This window comes from Notechis scutatus, chromosome 10 (genome assembly GCF_049901735.1).
Source record: "Notechis scutatus isolate UNSWTSFEM ecotype Mainland chromosome 10, rNotScu1.2, whole genome shotgun sequence".
NCBI lineage: Eukaryota > Metazoa > Chordata > Lepidosauria > Squamata > Elapidae > Notechis > Notechis scutatus.
In genome coordinates, this window is record NC_142018.1 from 18,277,478 (window position 1) to 18,296,459 (window position 18,982).

Consider the following 18,982-nt stretch of genomic DNA (forward strand, 5'->3'; position numbering starts at 1 on the left):
CTCGCGGGGGCACCCTAGCGACAGAAAGGCGTAACAGCCCGACGCATATCTTTTTTTTTTTGCCGGAGGCTCGCTTGGCGATTGGTCGGATGTGACCGAGAGGCTGCTGGGAGTTGTAGTTCTCCACCTCTGGATGTGTAAGTTTCATTTCCAGAGGTGTGGTAGCCTTTTTCCTGGCTGCTTTTGCATCCTCCAAGCCAGCCTGATGGGTTCTCTTTACAGTGATCACATGTCCTTTATTGCAAAGGGCAGTATTTTATATCAGAAAATACCCCTTTATTTTTATTTTTTTAAAAAAATCACTTCTCCCTTCTTTATTTGGGTCATTTAATTTTTTATCATATCCATGGTATCACTTCCAACACTGTTCTTCATGTTCGTGTGAAAACGATGGATATCTTTTAAGAATGAATTCACGTTTAATACGGTTTGATTGTAGATATTTTTTATTAGAAAGGGTGCTTTTGAAAACTGTTCCTTGGTTTGGCTCTTGAGGTTTTTTTTTTCCCTCTGCAAAGCAATGCTTTGAACATCACTTCAAAATCCTCATAACCTTTTTATTTCCAGGTTTCCATTTATTTTTTTTCCAAGAAAATATGGTCATTGGAATTATCTTCCACATCTTTCCTTGCCTTGAGATAGAGATTAAGTTAGAGGCTATCCTTGCATAATGTGCTGAACTAAGCAAAGCTTAGTTGGGACATGGCCCAAATCCCGCTTGTGAGATTAGTAGAGCACTAATAAATTAATTAATCAGATTAACACTGATCAAGTTGCACATTAGACTGGATAAGTTACTCCAATGTTTCTCAGCCTTGGCAGCTTGAAGAACTATAGACTTCAGCTCCCGGAGGTCTGTGTTGGTTGGGGAATTCTGGGAGTTGAAGTCCAGATATCCTCAAGCCACTGAAGTTGAGGGACATAAGAGTTAGCCATTACCCCTTGTTCATTTGGAAATCTTCAAGAAAGGGTCAGAATTTGCACCTGGGGCTCATCTTCATTGACTTTATCAACTGATGGCAGCACTTGGCTGATCTTGCCTGGGCTGGAAAGGTAAAGAAAGCTAGAGTTGGTTAATGCTTGTCTGGGCCCAAATTGCAACCAAGCTGGACAGTAGAACTGATATAAGATAATATTTGTAGCTCTGGGCTCAACTGTGGGGTCCTGGATACTCTCTGAGTTTGAATGTTTTCTTGCAGACGTCTCATGACCCAACTATGTAACATCTTCAGTGCTAGAAAGGGAGTACAGTTTGCAGAGTGGAAGAGAAGGAGAAGGAAAAAGGGAATAGGAGAAGAACTGTGGGTGCTCTCTGAGCTTGGTGGTTTCTTGCAGATGTTTCATGACCAAACTAGGTAACATCATCAGTGTTAGAAGGGGCTTGTATATAAACAGAGAGCAAAGCCCCACTGCCTTCTAGCCTAGCCAGAAACACTGGTGCAGGTGGATGGATGGATGAGAGACATTGATTTAGATAGATAAATGGGATAGATGGATGGATATGGATAGTTGAAAAACGCTGGTGTAGACAGAGACATGGATGGATGGATAGATAGATGGATGGATGGATGGGTGAATAGTTGAGAAACACTGATCCAAATAGAGAAATGGATGGATGGATGTATAGATGGATGAAAAGTTGAGAAACATTAGTGTAGATCAAGGGTCTTCAAACTTGGCAAGCTTTAAGACTTGTGAACTTCAAATCCCAGAATTCCTGAGCTAACATGACTGGCGGAGGAATTCTGGGAGTCGAAGTCCACAAATCTTAAAGTTGCCAAAGTTGGAGACCCCTGGTGTAGATAGATAAATGGATGGATGGATAGATAGATAGATGGATAAAAGATGAGGAGGAGGAGGAGGAGGAGGACTGTGGGGCCTGTCCGTCCGTCCATCCATCTGTCCGTCCATCTGTCCGTGCGTCCGTCCGTCTGTCCATCCGTCCTTCTGTCTGTCCATATGTCCGTCTGTCTGTCCGTCCATCCATTTGTCTGTCCGTCCGTCCGTCCGTTGGTCTGTCTGTCCATCCGTCGGTCTGTCCATCCGTCTGTCTGGACGGACAGACCAACGGACGGACGGACAGACAGACAGATGGACGGACAGCCCTTGATGCTTTCTGAGCCTGCTTGTTTCCTCGCAGACCTTTCACGACCCAACTAGGTAACGCCATCAGTACCAAAGGCGAGTGGGGGGTTGTTTGCTCTTATTCTTACATATCAGTCTTGGCGAGTCATACAAAGAAACCTCCTCCAATCCCCTCCTTCCTCCTGGCTCCCAGGGCGCATTCCCACCCTCCAACGCAGGGGGCGCTGCGGAGCGGAATGAGATCGCCCTCCTTGAGCGAGCGCGCTCTCCCTCGCCCCCCCGCAAGCCAGCGGAAGTTCGCGAAAGCCACTTCCGGCAGCCGGCCTGCGCTGGAGCCTGAGGCGATTTTATTTTTTTCTTTTTGTTTTTTTTTTTCTTCCGTCGTCCGGCGCGGCGGCGGCGGGACTTCGCCACATGGCTGCCGGCTGAGGAGGAGTAGGAGCGGCGTAGGCCCGGCCTTTCCCACCCCCCACCCTCCCCCTTGGCGGCATGGCCGGCGAGGAGCCGCAGAAGTTCCTGGCGCCCGACGAGCCCGGCGCCGTCCTCTCGCCGCTGCAGCTGCCGCTGCGCCACCCGCCTCGGCTGGGCGACGAAGGCCCGGCCTGCCTGGACGTCAGCGACTTCGGCTGCCACCTCTCGTCCTGCCACCGCACCGACCCGCTGCGCCGCCTGCACGCCCACAGGCGAGGCCCGGGAGATGTGGGGGAACCCTCCGCCCGGCCTACCTCGCGGGGTTGTGGTTGTTGAGGAGACCGGGCTCTGTTTTTAGGCAGCCTCCCCTCCCCCACAGACTGGTGGGCCCTTGAGGCAGAAGGAGGGCGGGGATGATGGGTCCTGAGGTCGGGGAAGGGGTGGGTGGGCCTTCCACCTGGTCTACCTCGCAGGGTTGTTGTGAAGAGACTGGCTTCTGTCTGTTTTCTTAGGCAGCCGCCTCCCTATCCCCCTCAGACTGGGGGCCGCCTATTAGGCCCTTGAGGCAGAAGGAGGGCGGGGATGATGGGTCCTGAGGTCAAGGAAGGAAAGGGAGAGGGGCCTCTGCCCGGCCTACCTCATGGGGTTTTGTTGAGGAGACCGGGCTCTGTATCTAATCAGCCACCCCTTCCCCCCTCCCTCGTAGACTAGGGGCTGCCTGATGGGTCCCTGAGTCAGAAGGAGGGTGGGGATGATGGGCCCTGAGGTTGGGGAAGGGATGGAAGGGGCGGGCGGGACCTCCGGCTGGCCTACCTTGCAGGGTTGTTGTGAGGAGACGGGTCTGTTTTTAGTCAGCCACCCCTTCCCCCCCCCCCTCGACTGGAGGATGCCCAATGGGCCCTGAGGCAGAAGGAGGACAGGGATGATGGGTCCTGAAGTCGGGGAAGGGCCTGAAGGGGGCGGGCAGGGGGTCTTCCCCTCGTACTCCTTCTCGTACTCCTCCTTCATCCATCCATCCATCCATCCAGCTGGAGGAGGAAGAGCCATGTGGAGGGTTGGGGGTGGATCCAAGCGTTTCTGTCAGTTTAAAAGCTCAAAGGAGCAGGCGACAGAAGGGGTCAGGGAAAGCTTTCTGCCCCTTCCTATGATCATGAAAGCCAGTGCAGGAAATTATAGTTATTTACTGATTTTGTCTTTGGGAATTCTCTGCATTGCTACCCTTGCCGTTATTTTTCTAACTGTAAAAATCAACATTTTGGGTGCCTTCCGTGCTTATTTCTGGACATACAGTGGCAAAATATTTCTGTTGCCTGACACAGCTCTTCCTAGCTGAGGTTTTAGCATTGGCCAATTCACTATTGGCAGCAGCTTTATAAGTAACATAACTACTACAAATATTGGTGTGTTTGTAGAGGAGTACTCTTTTTGAAATGCTGTAGGAAGAAAGTGAGTTTTGATTTGATTGCTTTTGTAGGTATCTTCTACTTCTTTCATAATCCCAGCTCGGGGCATTTAAGGTAGAGTGTTCGCGTTATTTCTTGCAGAAAATTTGTATGGTTGCTACGAAATAACACTGATTTAATGACACATGATTAGTTGGATTACTTCTAATACTCTGCTTTGTAAATGATAATTTATTACATCTGTATGTTACCCAGTTCCCAGCAAAACCGAGTGATGACAGATTAAAAACATTAAAACTAAGAAAAAAGTACGGTGGGAAGCAAACCAATGAAAGGTGGGAAGGTTGGCAAGATTCTTGAGATAGTCCTTTAAAATAAGTCACATTTCCTGCTTCTCTATGTTTCAATTTTGACATTTTCTTTTTCAGATGGAACTTAACTTCTTGTGGCACAAGCGTAGCCAGCTCCGAATGCAGCGAGGAGCTCTTCTCTTCGGTCTCTGTGGGCGACCAGGATGATTGTTTCTCTCTCTTGGATGACCAGGAATTAACCTCTTTTGACCTGTTCCCCGAGGGGAGTGTCTGTAGCGATGTCTCTTCCTCCATTAGCACATACTGGGACTGGTCAGACAGTGAATTTGAATGGCAGGTAAAAAAAAAAAAAAAGAGAGTTTGCAGTGGCTTGGGTGAAGGGGATAAATTGTGCTGTCCAATGCATTTAGAAGCTGCCAGAGTCGTTAGAACAACCCTCAAAATGTTAGACCAGTTTCTCTCTCCTTGATGAGGTTCCATCCACTGTTTCTTCTCTTGCCTTCTGGTGCTTTGGAAAATAGCTTGACCCCCCACCCCTTTCTTTGCAGCAGCCCCTCAGATATTGGAAGACTGCTATGTCTCTCCTAGTCCTTCTTTTCTCTAAACATACCCAGTTCTTGTAACTGCCCTTCTTATATCTTTGTCTTTTATTACAAAGGATTGTGGAAGTCCTTTGAAAGGATGGTGGGATCAGGTTTCTCAAATTTAAGATGTGCTGGCACGGAAGTCTGGGAGTTGAAGCCCCCATGTCTGAAAGCTGGTGAGGGTTGAGAAACACTGCCTTAGACATGGTTATTAAAAAAAATAAACACTGCTTCTGCAGTCGAATGTCTTTCATGTTACTCCATTTAGGCTTGAGTGTAGATTTAACGTATACAGCAAGTGTTAATCATCTGCATTATTAAGCGCAGTATTCCGATTCTCTTTAAGCTGCCCGGCAGTGACATTGCAAGCGGGAGTGATGTGCTGTCCGATATCATTCCCAGCATCCCAAGCTCTCCTTGCCTGCTTCCCAAAAAGAAAAACAAACACCGGAATCTTGATGAACTTCCCTGGAGCGCAATGACCAACGATGAGCAGGTAAATCCTTGGCAATTTGGAGGACCTCTTCCAAAATACGGTCCTGGACTTGGGACTGGGAGCATGGGGTATACAAAGGAGCCAAATCAAATAATAAAGAAAGAAGAGGGTCTCTTACAGTAAATTATACCAGCAAGAGAGTCAATTAGACTAGTTAATTGGTTAATTAGACCCAAATCTGAAGGAATGCAGGTAGGCACCACATTGGGACCAGAATTTCTGTTGTGAAGCAACGCAGTCACACCTGATTTGATGTCCCTTCTTGCTGCAACTGTTAAGTGATTCACCGCCGTTGTTAAGCGAGTCAGGCAATCGTTAAACGAATCTTTCTTCTCTCATTGACTTTGCTTGTCGGAAGCCAGTTGGGAAGGTTGCAAATGGCATTCACACAACTCTGAGATACGGCAGCCATCATAAATACATGCCAGTTGCCAAGCACCTATCTGGCTTCTGTAAGCGATGCCTTTCAGCAACATTAATAACGTTAAATATGTGTGGGTTTTGTTTCCAGGTGGAATATATTGAATATCTGAGCCGGAAAGTCAGTATGGAAATGGGCCTTCGAGAGCAGCTTGATATAATCAAAATTATTGATCCGACGGCTCAGATTTCACCCACGGACAATGAATTCATTATCGAACTGAACTGCCTCACGGATGAAAAGCTGAAACAGGTATGAGAAAGCAGCCTCTGGTCTTGTAAATCCAAATGCTCTGCTCCCTTCTCACAGCCTGTCTGAGGTTGCTATGCTGCGTGTATCTCTGTAAATAAGAACAATTCTGTTCCAAGATCCTCGACTTTATACTTGAACGAATTCAAACAGCAAATGCCAGACTGGATTGACTGTAAAATTAATCGAAAGTAGTCAGTGTAATACAGTCAAGACATAGAGATGGGAAGGCCTGAAAAAAAAAAAAACACAGAAAAATTGGATTAAAAAAATAGGGTCCCCTCCCCCCCCCCAAAGCCATTTGGAAAAAAACCTGTTTTCCCCCCCAATTTTTCCAGCTATTTTTCCTAACCCTTTGCCCCTTCCCTGTCCCTTTAGGTCAGAAATTACATCAAGGAGCACGGCCCTCGGCAGCGGTCTGCCAGGGAGACCTGGAAGCGGAGCAGCTACAGTGGGGGCAGTGCCAGCGGTGTGAGCGGCGTCAGCGCCAGCAGCAGCAGCGCCAGCATGGTCAGCTCGGCCAGCAGCAGCAGTTCGAGCATCGGCAACTCGGGTTCGAATTCTAGCGCCAACCTGAGTCGGGCTCATAGCGAGAATAATTTATCGACGAGCGCTGCGGAACGCATCCGGGATTCAAAAGTAAAGCTCCCACTTGGCGCTCATTTAAGCAAACCCCTTGTTGGTAGGGGGCGTTTTTGCCCCAAACTGGAAGTCACTGTAAATACAGGACAGTGGCTGAATTGCGGTCGTGTGGGAGGAGTGCGGCAGCTGTTGGAACTTCAGAACTTGGTCCTAGGTACCTTTTGAGGGGTCGAGGACTCAGACATCTGTATCTTATTAGAGTTGAGCCTAAAAAGCTGTGCATACAAAATGGACTGTGATTTATACGTGCGTGCGTGTGTGTGTGTGTTTTTATGTGTGTATATTGGGTGGGATTCTACCAGTTCGGACCGGTTCTATAGTTGTTATGATTCTGCGCAGTTCGGAGAACCAGCAAATCGTGCTCCTGGCTAGCTCTGCCCCTCTCCACCCACCTCGCCCAGTCAATCCTTATCGCATATGCACAACATGGCTGACGGCGTTCCCCCCTGCCCAGTCACTCCTTAAGGCAGGGCTGTCCAACCTTGGCCCCTTGAAGCCTGGCGAACTTCAACTCCCAGAATTCCCCAGCCAGCTTTGCTGGTACAGATGTCTCTCCCGAGGTCCGATCAGCTATGCCAGGATCCCCAGGCTGTCTTACTGCTTTGCTCAGGAGGCTTCCCTGGGGCCCAACTTTAAAAGCGCAGGGTGTGTGCGCTCTGTGTGTGTGTGTACATGCGTGTGTGTGTGTATGTGCGTGCGTGTGTGTGTTTGTGTATATATGTATATATATTTGTTTTCTTAATTTTCGTGGTATTTATATATATGGTATTCAGCTTTGTAACGGGTATTTTCCAACGTCATTATAGTTGTGCTTTTAAAGTTGTAGCAACGTTTCATACCCGAACAAAGCTGAATACCATACATGTAAGTACCCGAAAACTTAAGAAAACAAATTATATATATATATATATATATATATATATATATATATTATATATATATATATACGAGAACCTCAGAAAACAAATATATAAATATATAAATATATAAATAAAATCTATCTCACACATGTAGTCCTCAACAGTTCATTTAGTGACCTTTCAAAGTTACGTCACTGAAAAATGTGGTGACTGTTTTTCGTAGTTACGACCTTTTGCAGCCTCCCCATGCTGCCAACTGACTCACATTTATGACGGTTGCCCTGTCCCGGGGTCATGTGATCCCTTTTTGCGACCTTCTGGCAAGCAAAGTCAATGGGGAAACCAGTTTCACTTAATAACCTGGTTACTAACTTAACAACTGCAGAGATTCACTGAACAACGTGTGTGTGTGTGTGTGTGTATTTATTGAGAATGGGCCTCAGGATTTCATGTGCCGATGCATTCACAGGAAAAAAAAAGTGACAATGAAAAGCTCCTCTCATCTGATCTTAAAAGTGGGGAAAAAAAAAACCCCTGATTGTGGCTTCTTCTTCTTCTTCTTCCCTTCTCCTGTTTCGACAGAAACGCTCCAAGCAGCGCAAACTCCAGCAAAAGGCTCTGCGCAAGAGGCAGCTGAAAGAGCAGCGGCAGGCACGGAAGGAGAGGCTGAGCGGCTTGTTCCTCAACGAAGAGGTCTTGTCGTTAAAAGTGACCGAAGAGGACCACGAAGGAGACGTGGACGTCTTGATGTGAGACGGGGAATGTCGCGATCAGTGTTCTTTCTAAGCCTTAAGCTTCACTCTCTTGTTTACATAACACTTGTACCAAAACGAGGATTGAATCAGGATTAGCTATGCTCCTCCTCCTCTTCCTTCCTTTCTTCCTCCTCCTCCTCTTCCTCCTCCTCCCCCCCCCCCTCACTTAACCTGTGATTGACTAGTTTGGGTTGTTTGGCTCTTCTTTTTTTGCAAAATTGTAGGAAACCAGGAAGATGTTCTTTAAAAAAAAATAAATATGTAGGCCGGAGTATTTTGCTGGTTTAAAAAAAGAAAAGAAAAAAGCTGCATTTCTGTCTTTAATTCCATTAAAATTATGGAAAGAAAGCCCTTGGGTTTAAATTGGAAAGTATTTTCTTTTGTCTTCCCGCGATGTGAGTCTTAACGGTTAAAGGAATATAGTCTGTGAAAGCAGGAATGCGCTTTTGCCAGGACTTTTTTTCCCTTCTTTGCCACTGCAGTTTTATCAAAGCCTAAAACTTTATATCTTAGGCTTCTTGGAATTGCCATTGTAATTTCATTTAATGTGGGGTTTCAGAGCTGTGTGACTTAACACTGTGTGACAGGGCCGTTCTGGTGATATACAGTAGTTGGTGGTTTTAAACCTGTGTTTTTCTCCCTGTTTTCCACTGCAAAGCAAGCAAGTATATTTTGGATTAATCTCAAAAATCCTTTACATGTAGAGCTTGGTAAAGCAGGCATCTTATAGGTGATCTGCAGTGGGCAACCAATAAGAAACGCTTATTGACAAATGCATATTTCTTTTTTTTCCCCAGTGCAGGTATTTCTTCCTCTGTTCCAAATCCCCATAGTGTCTTGTGCCTTAAAATTAATTTGATTTCTTTTTTTCTTGTTGCTTAATGTGGAAGTTTGGGGACAAAAATGGCAAGAAGAAAGAAGATCAAAGCACCCCAAAGTTCTTCAAAGCATAATTTAGCTCATCCTGCTTTTTTTTGTCTTGAAGAACCCCAAAGCGAGCCACCGTTGTACATAAAAGAGAATTTTTTATATTGGAAAAAAACCACGTTACCAATTCAGCTGAAGGGCTGCCTTGCCCTTTAATTAACATTGATAAGCTAATATTGAAGAAGTGCCACGAGATGAAGAAACTGCTTAGGCAAATGTATTTGAAAGAATATTGCAATATTCTGTGATGTTGCCTCAAAGTAATTTAAGCTTCCATTATTTGTGCAGAAGGACTGAGATGTGTTTCTCTGTTCCAAATCCCCACAGGGGGATTAATACTTTGATTTTAGATGCACATGCTTCCAGATTCAAGCTGTGTATTGGCTTGCTTTCGGATGGAAACACCTTTCTCTGTTTTAAACTCACCATTTTGTTCTTTCATCTGATATAAAATCTAGGCATGATTCGACAAAACTGTAGTTTGCCTGTAGTTTACTCATTCCAGCATTTTGAGATAATCTGTAATTAAGAAAAAAAAGATTTATTCCAGGTATGCATGAAGCAGTAATATTTGATGACCAGAACAGAATGTGAAGCTTTTCTGGTTTTTTCCTTCCCCTGTGCTTTATATAGGGGAACTATTTAAATTGTATTTCAACATTCTAGTTGATCCATATTAGGGTAATGTACGCAATATTGGATAGATGTCAAATATTTATAGATGTTTAAAATTCACTAGATTATAAGCCAAATTCTTTGTTTCAGTTTTTAATTCTGGATTGTAGTTTTGGAGCATAGTTACATTTAGTTATAATCATTGACTCTGCTCAAGAACAGGAAAATTATTCTAAAGTACTGTAGCCAAATCATACTCTGTGAGTACTAAGGCAGATTAAAATATTGTAGCCCAATACTCAGTATTGTAACAAACTTTGGAGAAGTGTGACCCCCCCTCTACATCTTCTAATCCTTTATTTCTATAATTACCCCAAAGTTTCCAATTACTTTAATCCTGCCCTCCTCAGCTAATTTTTCACATGTGTGTATATGTTAAAATAATGATTATTTACAGTGACTCACATATTGATTCCTGGTTAACATCTGCTAAGATAGTTTTAAAAATTCAAGATGCTTTTGACTAAGCTGTGGTCTAAAGCCACGTGTTTTTGGTTTTTTCTTTTTCTTTTTTTTACATATTTAAAAGCAATGTTAGAATATAGAAAGGAGCTATTTTGTAGCCCGTTGCCTGTGTTCTATTTATTGTAAGCTGTTTACAAGCTGCATAAATATTTAATAAAATAACTTAAGCAATTGAGAGAACAAGTAATCCACTTCTCTTGCAAAGCTTAGAAGGAGTACTGAAAACCTGATTTTTTTTTTTTAAAAAAAATGCTGTTCTGTTAGCTGAATGTAACTATGAAAAAACCTGTTTACATTTTGTGTCTGTCTGTGCATTCTGTTTCCTCACCCACTACAAATGTTCCAATAAACCAAGTATTTGACTTTAAACAAAGGAGGAAAGGTTGTGTAAAAAAAAAAAAAAGATTGACTAGAATGCTTTGGTAGTTCCTAACAGCTGAAATATTTTCTTGATCTAGAGCAGGGGTGCCACCTGGCACTAAGACTTGTGGACTTCAACTCCCAGAATTCCTCAGCCAGCTGGCTGAGGAATTCTGGAAGTCCACAAGTCTTAAAGTTGCCAAGGTTGGACACCCCTGATCTAGAGTAAAGACTTTACTCCTTTCCATTTTGTTTGTTTTATTTTTCTACATGGTGTTGAAAAGAGTTTCTAGAGATAAATTATTTACATCAAATTGTATATATACATGACTGTAAAGTCCTTTTCGAGGATCTTGTATCATAGCTGTAGAGAATCTTATAGAACATTAGCCAAATGTCTTAATTCTAAAAGAAACATTAATAAGTTTGTGCTCTATCTCTTCTTGAATTATTCCCACCTCATCCTTCTGGATCACTTCAGCAATAGTTACCTTGTCGATCCTTTTGAAGGTTAGTAACCCATTTTTGGCGATCCAACAGATCACGGTGTTTCTCATGGCATTCCCTGTTCATTTGGTACGTTGGTTTAGGACAGAGGTCCCCAAACTTGGCAACTTTAAGACTTGTGGACTTCAACTCCCAGAATGCTGGGAGTTGAAGTTCATAAGTCTTAAAGTTGCCAAGTTTGGGGGACCCCTGGTTTAGGATTCAGTTGCTGGAGGTTGAGCATTGAGAAGGTTCCTCTTCTTCCCGCTGAGGTCAATGCTTCTGTATACTCTTGAGATCTTGTGGGAAACTTGGGGTGATTTATATGGCAACTTGATCAATCCATTTGAAAGCGATTGTTATTAAATCAGGTCGAGATCACGAGCTTCTTACTTCAGTGTGGGCATGTGTGAAGGCAGAGAGCAGCGCATGCGGCCTCAAATATGCTATTTATAACCCGGTTGAGAGACAATAGCGTGTAAAATGGACGAAAAGAAATGTGAGCTTCATAACCAAAGCAAAGAGAGAGTTTTTAACTTTGGCAAGGATGCTTCGGATGGAGAGCTATCTATCTATCTATCTATCTATCTATCTATCTATCTATCTATCTATCTATCTATCTATCATCTATATCTGAACTGTTTCCTAATTTTCTGCCACAATGTATATTGAAATGGACTTGTATATACAATTTTTCATTGTACATTCTGTATCTACTTACCTGCAATGTTTGTAGAATCCACTCTTCTTTTGTTCTTGATGTTATGAAGAATTAACTGCTAAGTATGAAATACTGGGCATTGTGGTTTGTTTGTTTATTCCCCCCCCCCCTTTAGCTCTGAATTGTATTTAATATTAAGAGTCTGGGTTGACATTAAAGGCAAGATATGCTGATGCAAACTAACATGTGCCATGTTGTATCTGGAAAGGTGTAGCTTGAAATTTTATCTAACATTTGGGGGATAGAGAATGTCATGCTCGCGTTTTTTGGCCTCTCTCTTCCCTTCTCTTTGTTAAACCTACTCTAGCTTTCCCACACAATAGCTTGTGCAGGGTTCCACATCTGAACAGTAAGAAACCAAATTGCTTTTAATTATTTTATCCTACAGGAATTCTAGAGGCAGCCAAAAATAGAAATGTACATTCCTGATTCGAGGTAGAATCTTACAGAATTTGAAGTCTAAAGCAGGGGCTGTGATTCAGGAGAACATAAGCATTATGGACAAATCCTACCAAAGGCAGATAAGTTTGTAACTACAAAATTTAGGAGTTTGGAGATTTACGTTTAAGAAGGGTAAATTTAGCTCATTCACATTCAGAAAAGCCATTCTATATGTCATCATCTTGTAACGACCTCATAATCCCTTGTGGGGTGGAGTCTGGGCAACCGAATGGAGCTAACAGAGTGTTTAATGGCCGGATGCCCTTCCTGTCACCAATGCGGAGTTTTGTTCAGCAGATATATTCTCATTGTGCCCAAAGAGAGAAATACCCGCCTCCTACCTAGGATCGAACTCCCAGCCTCCTGATTGTGAGGCGAGAGCTCCGCCTCTAGGCCACCGCACCACTCCAAAAGCATTCTGTACACAAGAGAAATAAATTACTTTTCTTTTAAGACCAGTCTTTCCCTGGCTGAAGCCATTTTTATTAATCATTTGGAGGGTTAGGGTTTGAGCCAATGTTTACACAAGGGAGTAACATTCACTTGAACAACGAGAGGAAGCCTGTGCTGGAATGCAAGGTCCTCGGAGGAGATGGCCTCATCTCATGTGGAGATTTTGCCCTTATCCCTTGTCAAGAAGGCTGCGGCAGCATCTTGCATTTCTGATCCCGGACATTAAAAGATTAAATTGTCCACCTGTACCAAAACTGATGAAGAAGCAAGTCTGTCTATTGCTTATGCTCTTTAAATACAAACCGCTGCTTCTGCCTCTTATTCTCTTGGTGTTGTCTACTAAGCAACCCTTGTTAATAGAGAAAATAGTGTCTGCTTGGATAGAGTATAAAAGACCAGCTAATCCAGAGTTGTTGGGCAGAATTATTATAGTAGTAAATCTCTCTTTGTTTGAAGTTCTTCCTCACTCCCACAAGAGGGAGCAGTGTTTTCACACTTACCTGCTTTTAGAAACATCCCAAAGTAGCAGACTACGAGCAATAGTTTTTTCACCCTCAACATAAAATAATGATTTAGGGGTCATCCTATTCTCCAAAGCACCAGAAGGCAATTTAGAAGCAACGGATGGAAACTAATCGAGGAGAGAAGCAACATAGAACGAAAGAGAAATTTCTTGGCAATTAGAACAATTAACCAGTGTTACCTTCACAAAATGGTGGGTGCTCCATCACTGGAAGTTTTGAAGAAAAGATTGGGCAGCCATTTCTCCAGAAATGGTTACAGGATCCTCCTGCTTGTACAGTGGGTTGGACTAGAAGACCTCCAAGGTCCCTTCCAATTGTGTTACTTTGTTACGTGTTCGTTCTATATCTTGCCGTTCCTCTTACGTCCTTGAAACGATTAAGTGATCACTTACTCTGCATGGTTGGTGGTCTTAAGCTGCATGGAAAAAGCAGATCCTTATTTGATGGAACCCCTAGCTAAGTTTTACCTCGTAAGCAAGTACATTTTTTTGTGTGCAGAATTATGGGAACGCTAGAAATGGCCTTAGATAAAATAGCCTCTTTCATCTTTTGATTATCTTTGGAATCAGTTATGTTGAAAAAAAACCTCATGTTTAATTATTCTTGTGTCCTTAATCTTTATAGAAGTTTGTATACTGGCTCTGTTTTGGCCACAATACATCTCTATCTGATGAATTGAAAGCAAAGCCCAGAATTGGAGAAAAGGAGTGGTTTTATTGTACGTTCATAAATTTTCACGCTTGGCTGTCACCAGGGTAGACCTGCCAAAACAGGAGATAGGGATGTTTTAAGACCAGCAGGCAGAATAATAGTCGATTCTATGGCCTTAAAAGAAATGTATCTATTGACTGATAACAAGTATTTGCAGACTGATAAAACAAGTAATTAATGGAGCCGAACACGTTCTAAGGGCCTGTATTAAAATTCGGAGAGATCTCCCATCTGCTTGCCGATTGCCACTTAATGCCATTCATATAAGGCTCAATTTCATCTCTGTATTTGCTGAACAAGCTATCGGATGTGCAAAGTGCCAAAATATATATATACCAGCGGGTCATCACCTGAACTTAATTGCGCACAAATTTCCAGCGGGGTTCGTATAAATGCATTAGCCTATCAACCGTGTATCTGCTATATTGGGATAAGTGGATCGCCTCAGATAGAGCTGAGTAGTGACATCGATTTCTGAATAATCATTTTACTTAATGACTCATCTGTAATCACGCTGCGGTGAAAAAACATGGTGTTTGTCTACCGGGCATCAAGTCACTTTGCGTTTGTTTGAAGAATCAGCCTGCCAGTGTTGGATAGCAAATTTATTACAAGTCTACAAAGGGAGGAAGCCGTTGTCAGTATTTGTAGAGGGAGTCCTCAACTTACAACAGTTCGTCTAGTAACCAAAGTTACAAACAGCACTGAAAAATGTGACTTACGATCGTTTTTTCCACACTTACGACTGTTGTAATGTCCCCCTGGTCACGTGATCAAAAATTCAGAAGCGTGGCCACTGACTCACGTGACAGTTGCAGTCATCCCTGGGGGGGTCACGTGATCCCATTTTGCAACCTTATGACAAGCAACGTCAGTGGGGAAGCCAGATTTCACTTAACAACCATGTCACTTAACAAATGCCATGGTTCCCTTAACAACCGTGGCAAGAAAAAAATTGTAACATGGGGCACAACTCACCGAAAAAATGTTTCACTTAGCAAATAAATTTTCGGGCTTGATTGTGGTCATAACTCCAGGACTATTCATATTAAAACAGATCCAAGAGAAGTTTTTTTTTTTTTAATTTTAGCTCTTCTCTCTACAATAATCTGATAGAGAACAGTTTAAAAATCACCCTACATCCCTTTCACCACCTTTTCTACGATTCTTAAGACAACTGCTTGAATCGTTTTCCCAAGAATTAATTTTTTAGAGTATCACTCGGAGAAACAAGAGAATCTTTGCAACCAATAAAAACATTTTTAAAGCAGCAAATTTCTGATGGTTTCCATCGCTTCCCCCTTTCATCTAATCTTTCCTCCCCCTTAGTGCTTCTCAAGGTGGCTGTTGATCCCAAAAGGTAACCTCTTTAACAATTCAAAAATAACGTTAACTTCGCAGTTGCTAAGAGCAACATATATATAGCGGATATGATTGAAGCAATTTGGAAGACAATTTGAAATTCTTCAAATACTAATGCTGTTTGATTCGTGTTTCTCTCTCTCTCTTCCTTCTTGTTTGGTCTAACGTGAGTTCACCTTCACACCAAGAGGTGAAAGGCAAGAAGATTTAACATTTATGTTTGCTTTTCCGTAAATGGAAGGTTTTCAAGGAGGAGGGAACTGACAAATCCATCAAGGTACCGTAGTTTATTTAAATTAGGAAACCTATTCCTAATAAACAGAGGCCATTCTGGTATACATCATAATGGTTCCTTGGAATCAAAAGTACGATATTCATTACATTTAGATGGCCTCCATAGAATTCATAAACCTGATAACAAGAAGATAACAGGTGATCTTCGATGTATGACAACAAACAGTCCAAAATTTCCCTTCCTAAGTGAGACATTGGTTAAGTGAATTTTGCCTCATTTTACGACCTTTCTTGCTGTACTTGTGAAGTGAATCACCACAGTTATTAAATGAGTAAGACAGTTGTCCCAAAGGTGCATTTTCTTTCTTTCAAGAAGTAACTAGACTTTCTGGTTTTTCTTTGAGGACGTTTCGCTTCTCATCCAAAAAGCTTCTTCAGCCCCGAGAGCAGAAGCAGCGTCTGAGAGAAACTGAAGAAGCTTCTCGGAGGAGAAGCAAAACCTCTTCAAAGAAAAAGCAGGAAGTCCAGTTGCCTCTTGGGGGAAAAAAAAGCACCTTTGGGACCACCATGACCTGGATGATGGAGAATCTCTATAAGACATTTAGTAAGACAGTTATTAAGTGAATCTGGCTCCTGGTTTTATCAGAAGATCGCAAGAGGGATCACCTCACATAGCACATAGCAACCGTCATAAATACGAATCAGTTGCCAAGTGCCTGAACGTTGATCACGTGACTATGGGGATGCTGCAACGGTCATGTGTAAACCCGGTCGTAAGTCATGTTTTTCAGTGTTGTTTGAACTTTGAACGGTCAGCAAATGAGCTGTTGTAAGTTGTGGTCTACCTCAACATCATCATCACCTTTTAACAATCCCATAAACTTGCGAGGTAGAGTTTGAGCAACTGAATGGAGCTGAGTATTTACTGGCCGGATGCCCTTCCTGTCACCAGTGTGGAGTTTTTCCCCCCCAGCAGATATATTCTCATTGTGCCCAGAGAGAGAAATACACACAATAGCTTGTGCTTGATTCCACATCTGAATGGTAAGAAATCAAATTGTTTGTAATTATTTTATCCTAGAGGAATTCTAGACGCGGCCAAAAATAGGAATGTACATCCTTCATTCAAGGTAGAATAATTGAAAGGCAAATAATCCTTCATTCAAGGTAGAATAATTGAAAGGCAAAGTTCTTATCATATAAATCATTTTACCATACTCATTAGGGAAAATCTTACGGAATCTTACGGAATTTGAAGTCCAGAGCAGGAGAACGTAAGCATAATGGACAGATTCTACCAAAGGCAGATAAATTTATAACTACAAAATTTAGGAGTTTGGAGATTAACATTTAAGAAGGGTAACATATTATACGCCCAATATTGGAAAAATGAAATTATACCTCCAGAAACAGAAATAATAAGAAAAATTATGGCATGTGAAGAATCTGATAGGTTAAATTTAGAAATAAAAGACAAAGGAGAGTCTAAATATTATAAAACATGGAATAAATTTTGTAAGTGGTTATATAGTAGAAGACAAGGTCAAAATACTAGTAGTTATGACTTGATTAATTAGTAATTAATATATTAAATGAGATTGTAAATGATGAAGTAAAATGTATCTATGTATAACAAGGATATGTTGGATGTATTGTGTTGTATTCGCATAATTAAAATTTAAAATAAATTTAAAAAAAGAAGAAGGGTCAAATAGCTCCTTATTCACATTCAGAAAAGCCATTCTGTATATCCTCACCTTTTAATGACCCCATAATCCCTTGGGGTGGGTGGGTGGAGTCTGAGCAACTGAATGGAGCTGAGTGTTTATCTGGCCGGATGCCCTTCCTGTCACCAGGGCGGAGTTTTGTTCAGCAGATACATTCTCATTGTGCCCAGAGAGAGAAATACCCTACCCCTTTTAGTTAAATTAACTTAAGATGCCACAATCACCTGGTTGTAAGAGCTTAGGTCACATGGGTGGCCGGAATGGAGGTACGATCAAAGAAAATTTGGGTCCCAACCTCGACGGGGGAGGTTCTTACTTCTGAATGGGCCACCGCAGAGCAAGTTGCTTGAGAGGGAAGATCTGGTGACATTTTAAAGACTAACTCTTTTTATTACGGCGGTGAAACTTCACGGGTTTCATCAAAAGCACCGAGTGAAGCGGAACTAATCTATGCGAGCTTAATATTTGTTTCTGCTGTGGGAAACCCGGGTCCCGGGGAAATGAAGAGTTCTTGGGTAATCCATACGGATTTCCTGTGGGGGCAACTTTCCCTTGAAACGAATAGTTTCCAACTCCCTTGGAGGAGGAAGAGAAGGCGGCTAACGAAGTTGTAATATAAGTGCACCGTCGTGCCTCCCGTCCCTGTCCTATTGTCCCCATTTAATCGCAACCTATTTTCTGTATTCTTACTCATGTTTATGCTTATACCTATTATTTTGTAAGCAACTGACAAATAAATAAAATAAAAATAAATAAATTAATTGTCTCAGCGGGTCGGGTTAAACTGGGAAGTCGAAACTGGAGGAATGCGTGGTAGTGTTGCCTTCTGTGTTCTGTGCGTTTCTCTCTCATATTGAACGTATCCATTTCAGCACAATCTGCTATTTTTTGTATAATTAACTCTTCAGTTGGAATCCTCTGCTCTTTCCACAGGTTTTTTTTTTCCCCCTTCAAAAGGGACTTGAACTAATGTCCTTCTGGGATATGAAAAAAAAGAACATTAAACAGTCAGTCCAAAGCTGCTGGCACAACTAGATACAAGTTTCAATTCATCGCATTTCCAGAAGGATACAGGCAGGTTTGAGATGTTCAGACAAGAACAATCAAGATGAGTTGAGCATACATAAAAGGAATGTAGGACCTTCTGTCTGAAGAAGAGAAACCTTAGAGAAGACATGACAGCCATATTCCAGGACAAGCTATATAGAAAAGTTTTGCTTCATCTGGAATTGCGGAATGGTAGAGTTGGAAGGAATCACAAAGATTAGCCGCATGGTTTCCCAACCTCGACCATTTTAGGACGGGTGGACTTCAACTCCCAGGATTCCCCGTTGTGACGATGGTGGAATTCTGGGAGCTGAAGTCCACACACTTTAAGCTTGTCAACATGGAGAAACTCAAAACTAGTCCAATCCTTTCACAGCACACAGAAAATCCAATTAAAGCATCTATGAGGTGTGGTTTTCCAGGATCTCCTTATAAACCACCAAAAATGGCAGAGCCACGGGTGTCCGTGAGTAGATTGTCCGAATTATACAGCTCTTACATCAACAAATGTCCTTACATTTAAAGGAAATCTAGACAGTTTCAATTAATGCTATGCTTATTTTTAGTTCTGTAAATGTGGGGAAATGGCCAATTTCTAGGGTTCTGCAATGCCCACAAGTCGCAGCCAATTA

At 42.5% G+C, this 18,982-nt stretch overlaps 1 protein-coding gene across 1 annotated transcript; it reads left to right on the forward strand.

Moving 5' to 3' along the window:
* Positions 1–2,362: 2,362 nt before the first annotated feature.
* On the forward strand, positions 2,363–8,568 carry FAM199X (family with sequence similarity 199, X-linked). Its single transcript, XM_026687798.2, has 6 exons — positions 2,363–2,768; positions 4,328–4,547; positions 5,141–5,290; positions 5,802–5,963; positions 6,339–6,599; positions 8,045–8,568. Exons 1-6 carry the CDS (start codon positions 2,575–2,577, stop codon positions 8,213–8,215), a joined length of 1,158 nt encoding a protein of 385 aa, XP_026543583.1. The 5' UTR covers positions 2,363–2,574; the 3' UTR covers positions 8,216–8,568.
* The last annotated feature ends 10,414 nt before the right edge of the window (positions 8,569–18,982 follow it).

Bases quoted from the DNA above. Each gene is read 5' to 3' on its own strand.
- FAM199X (XM_026687798.2), top strand. From the start codon at position 2,575: ATGGCCGGCGAGGAGCCGCAGAAGTTCCTGGCGCCCGACGAGCCCGGC. The intron at 5,291-5,801 runs GTAAATCCTTGG...TTTTGTTTCCAG, and splicing joins CAATGACCAACGATGAGCAG to GTGGAATATATTGAATATCT. The intron at 6,600-8,044 runs GTAAAGCTCCCA...CTGTTTCGACAG, and splicing joins AACGCATCCGGGATTCAAAA to AAACGCTCCAAGCAGCGCAA.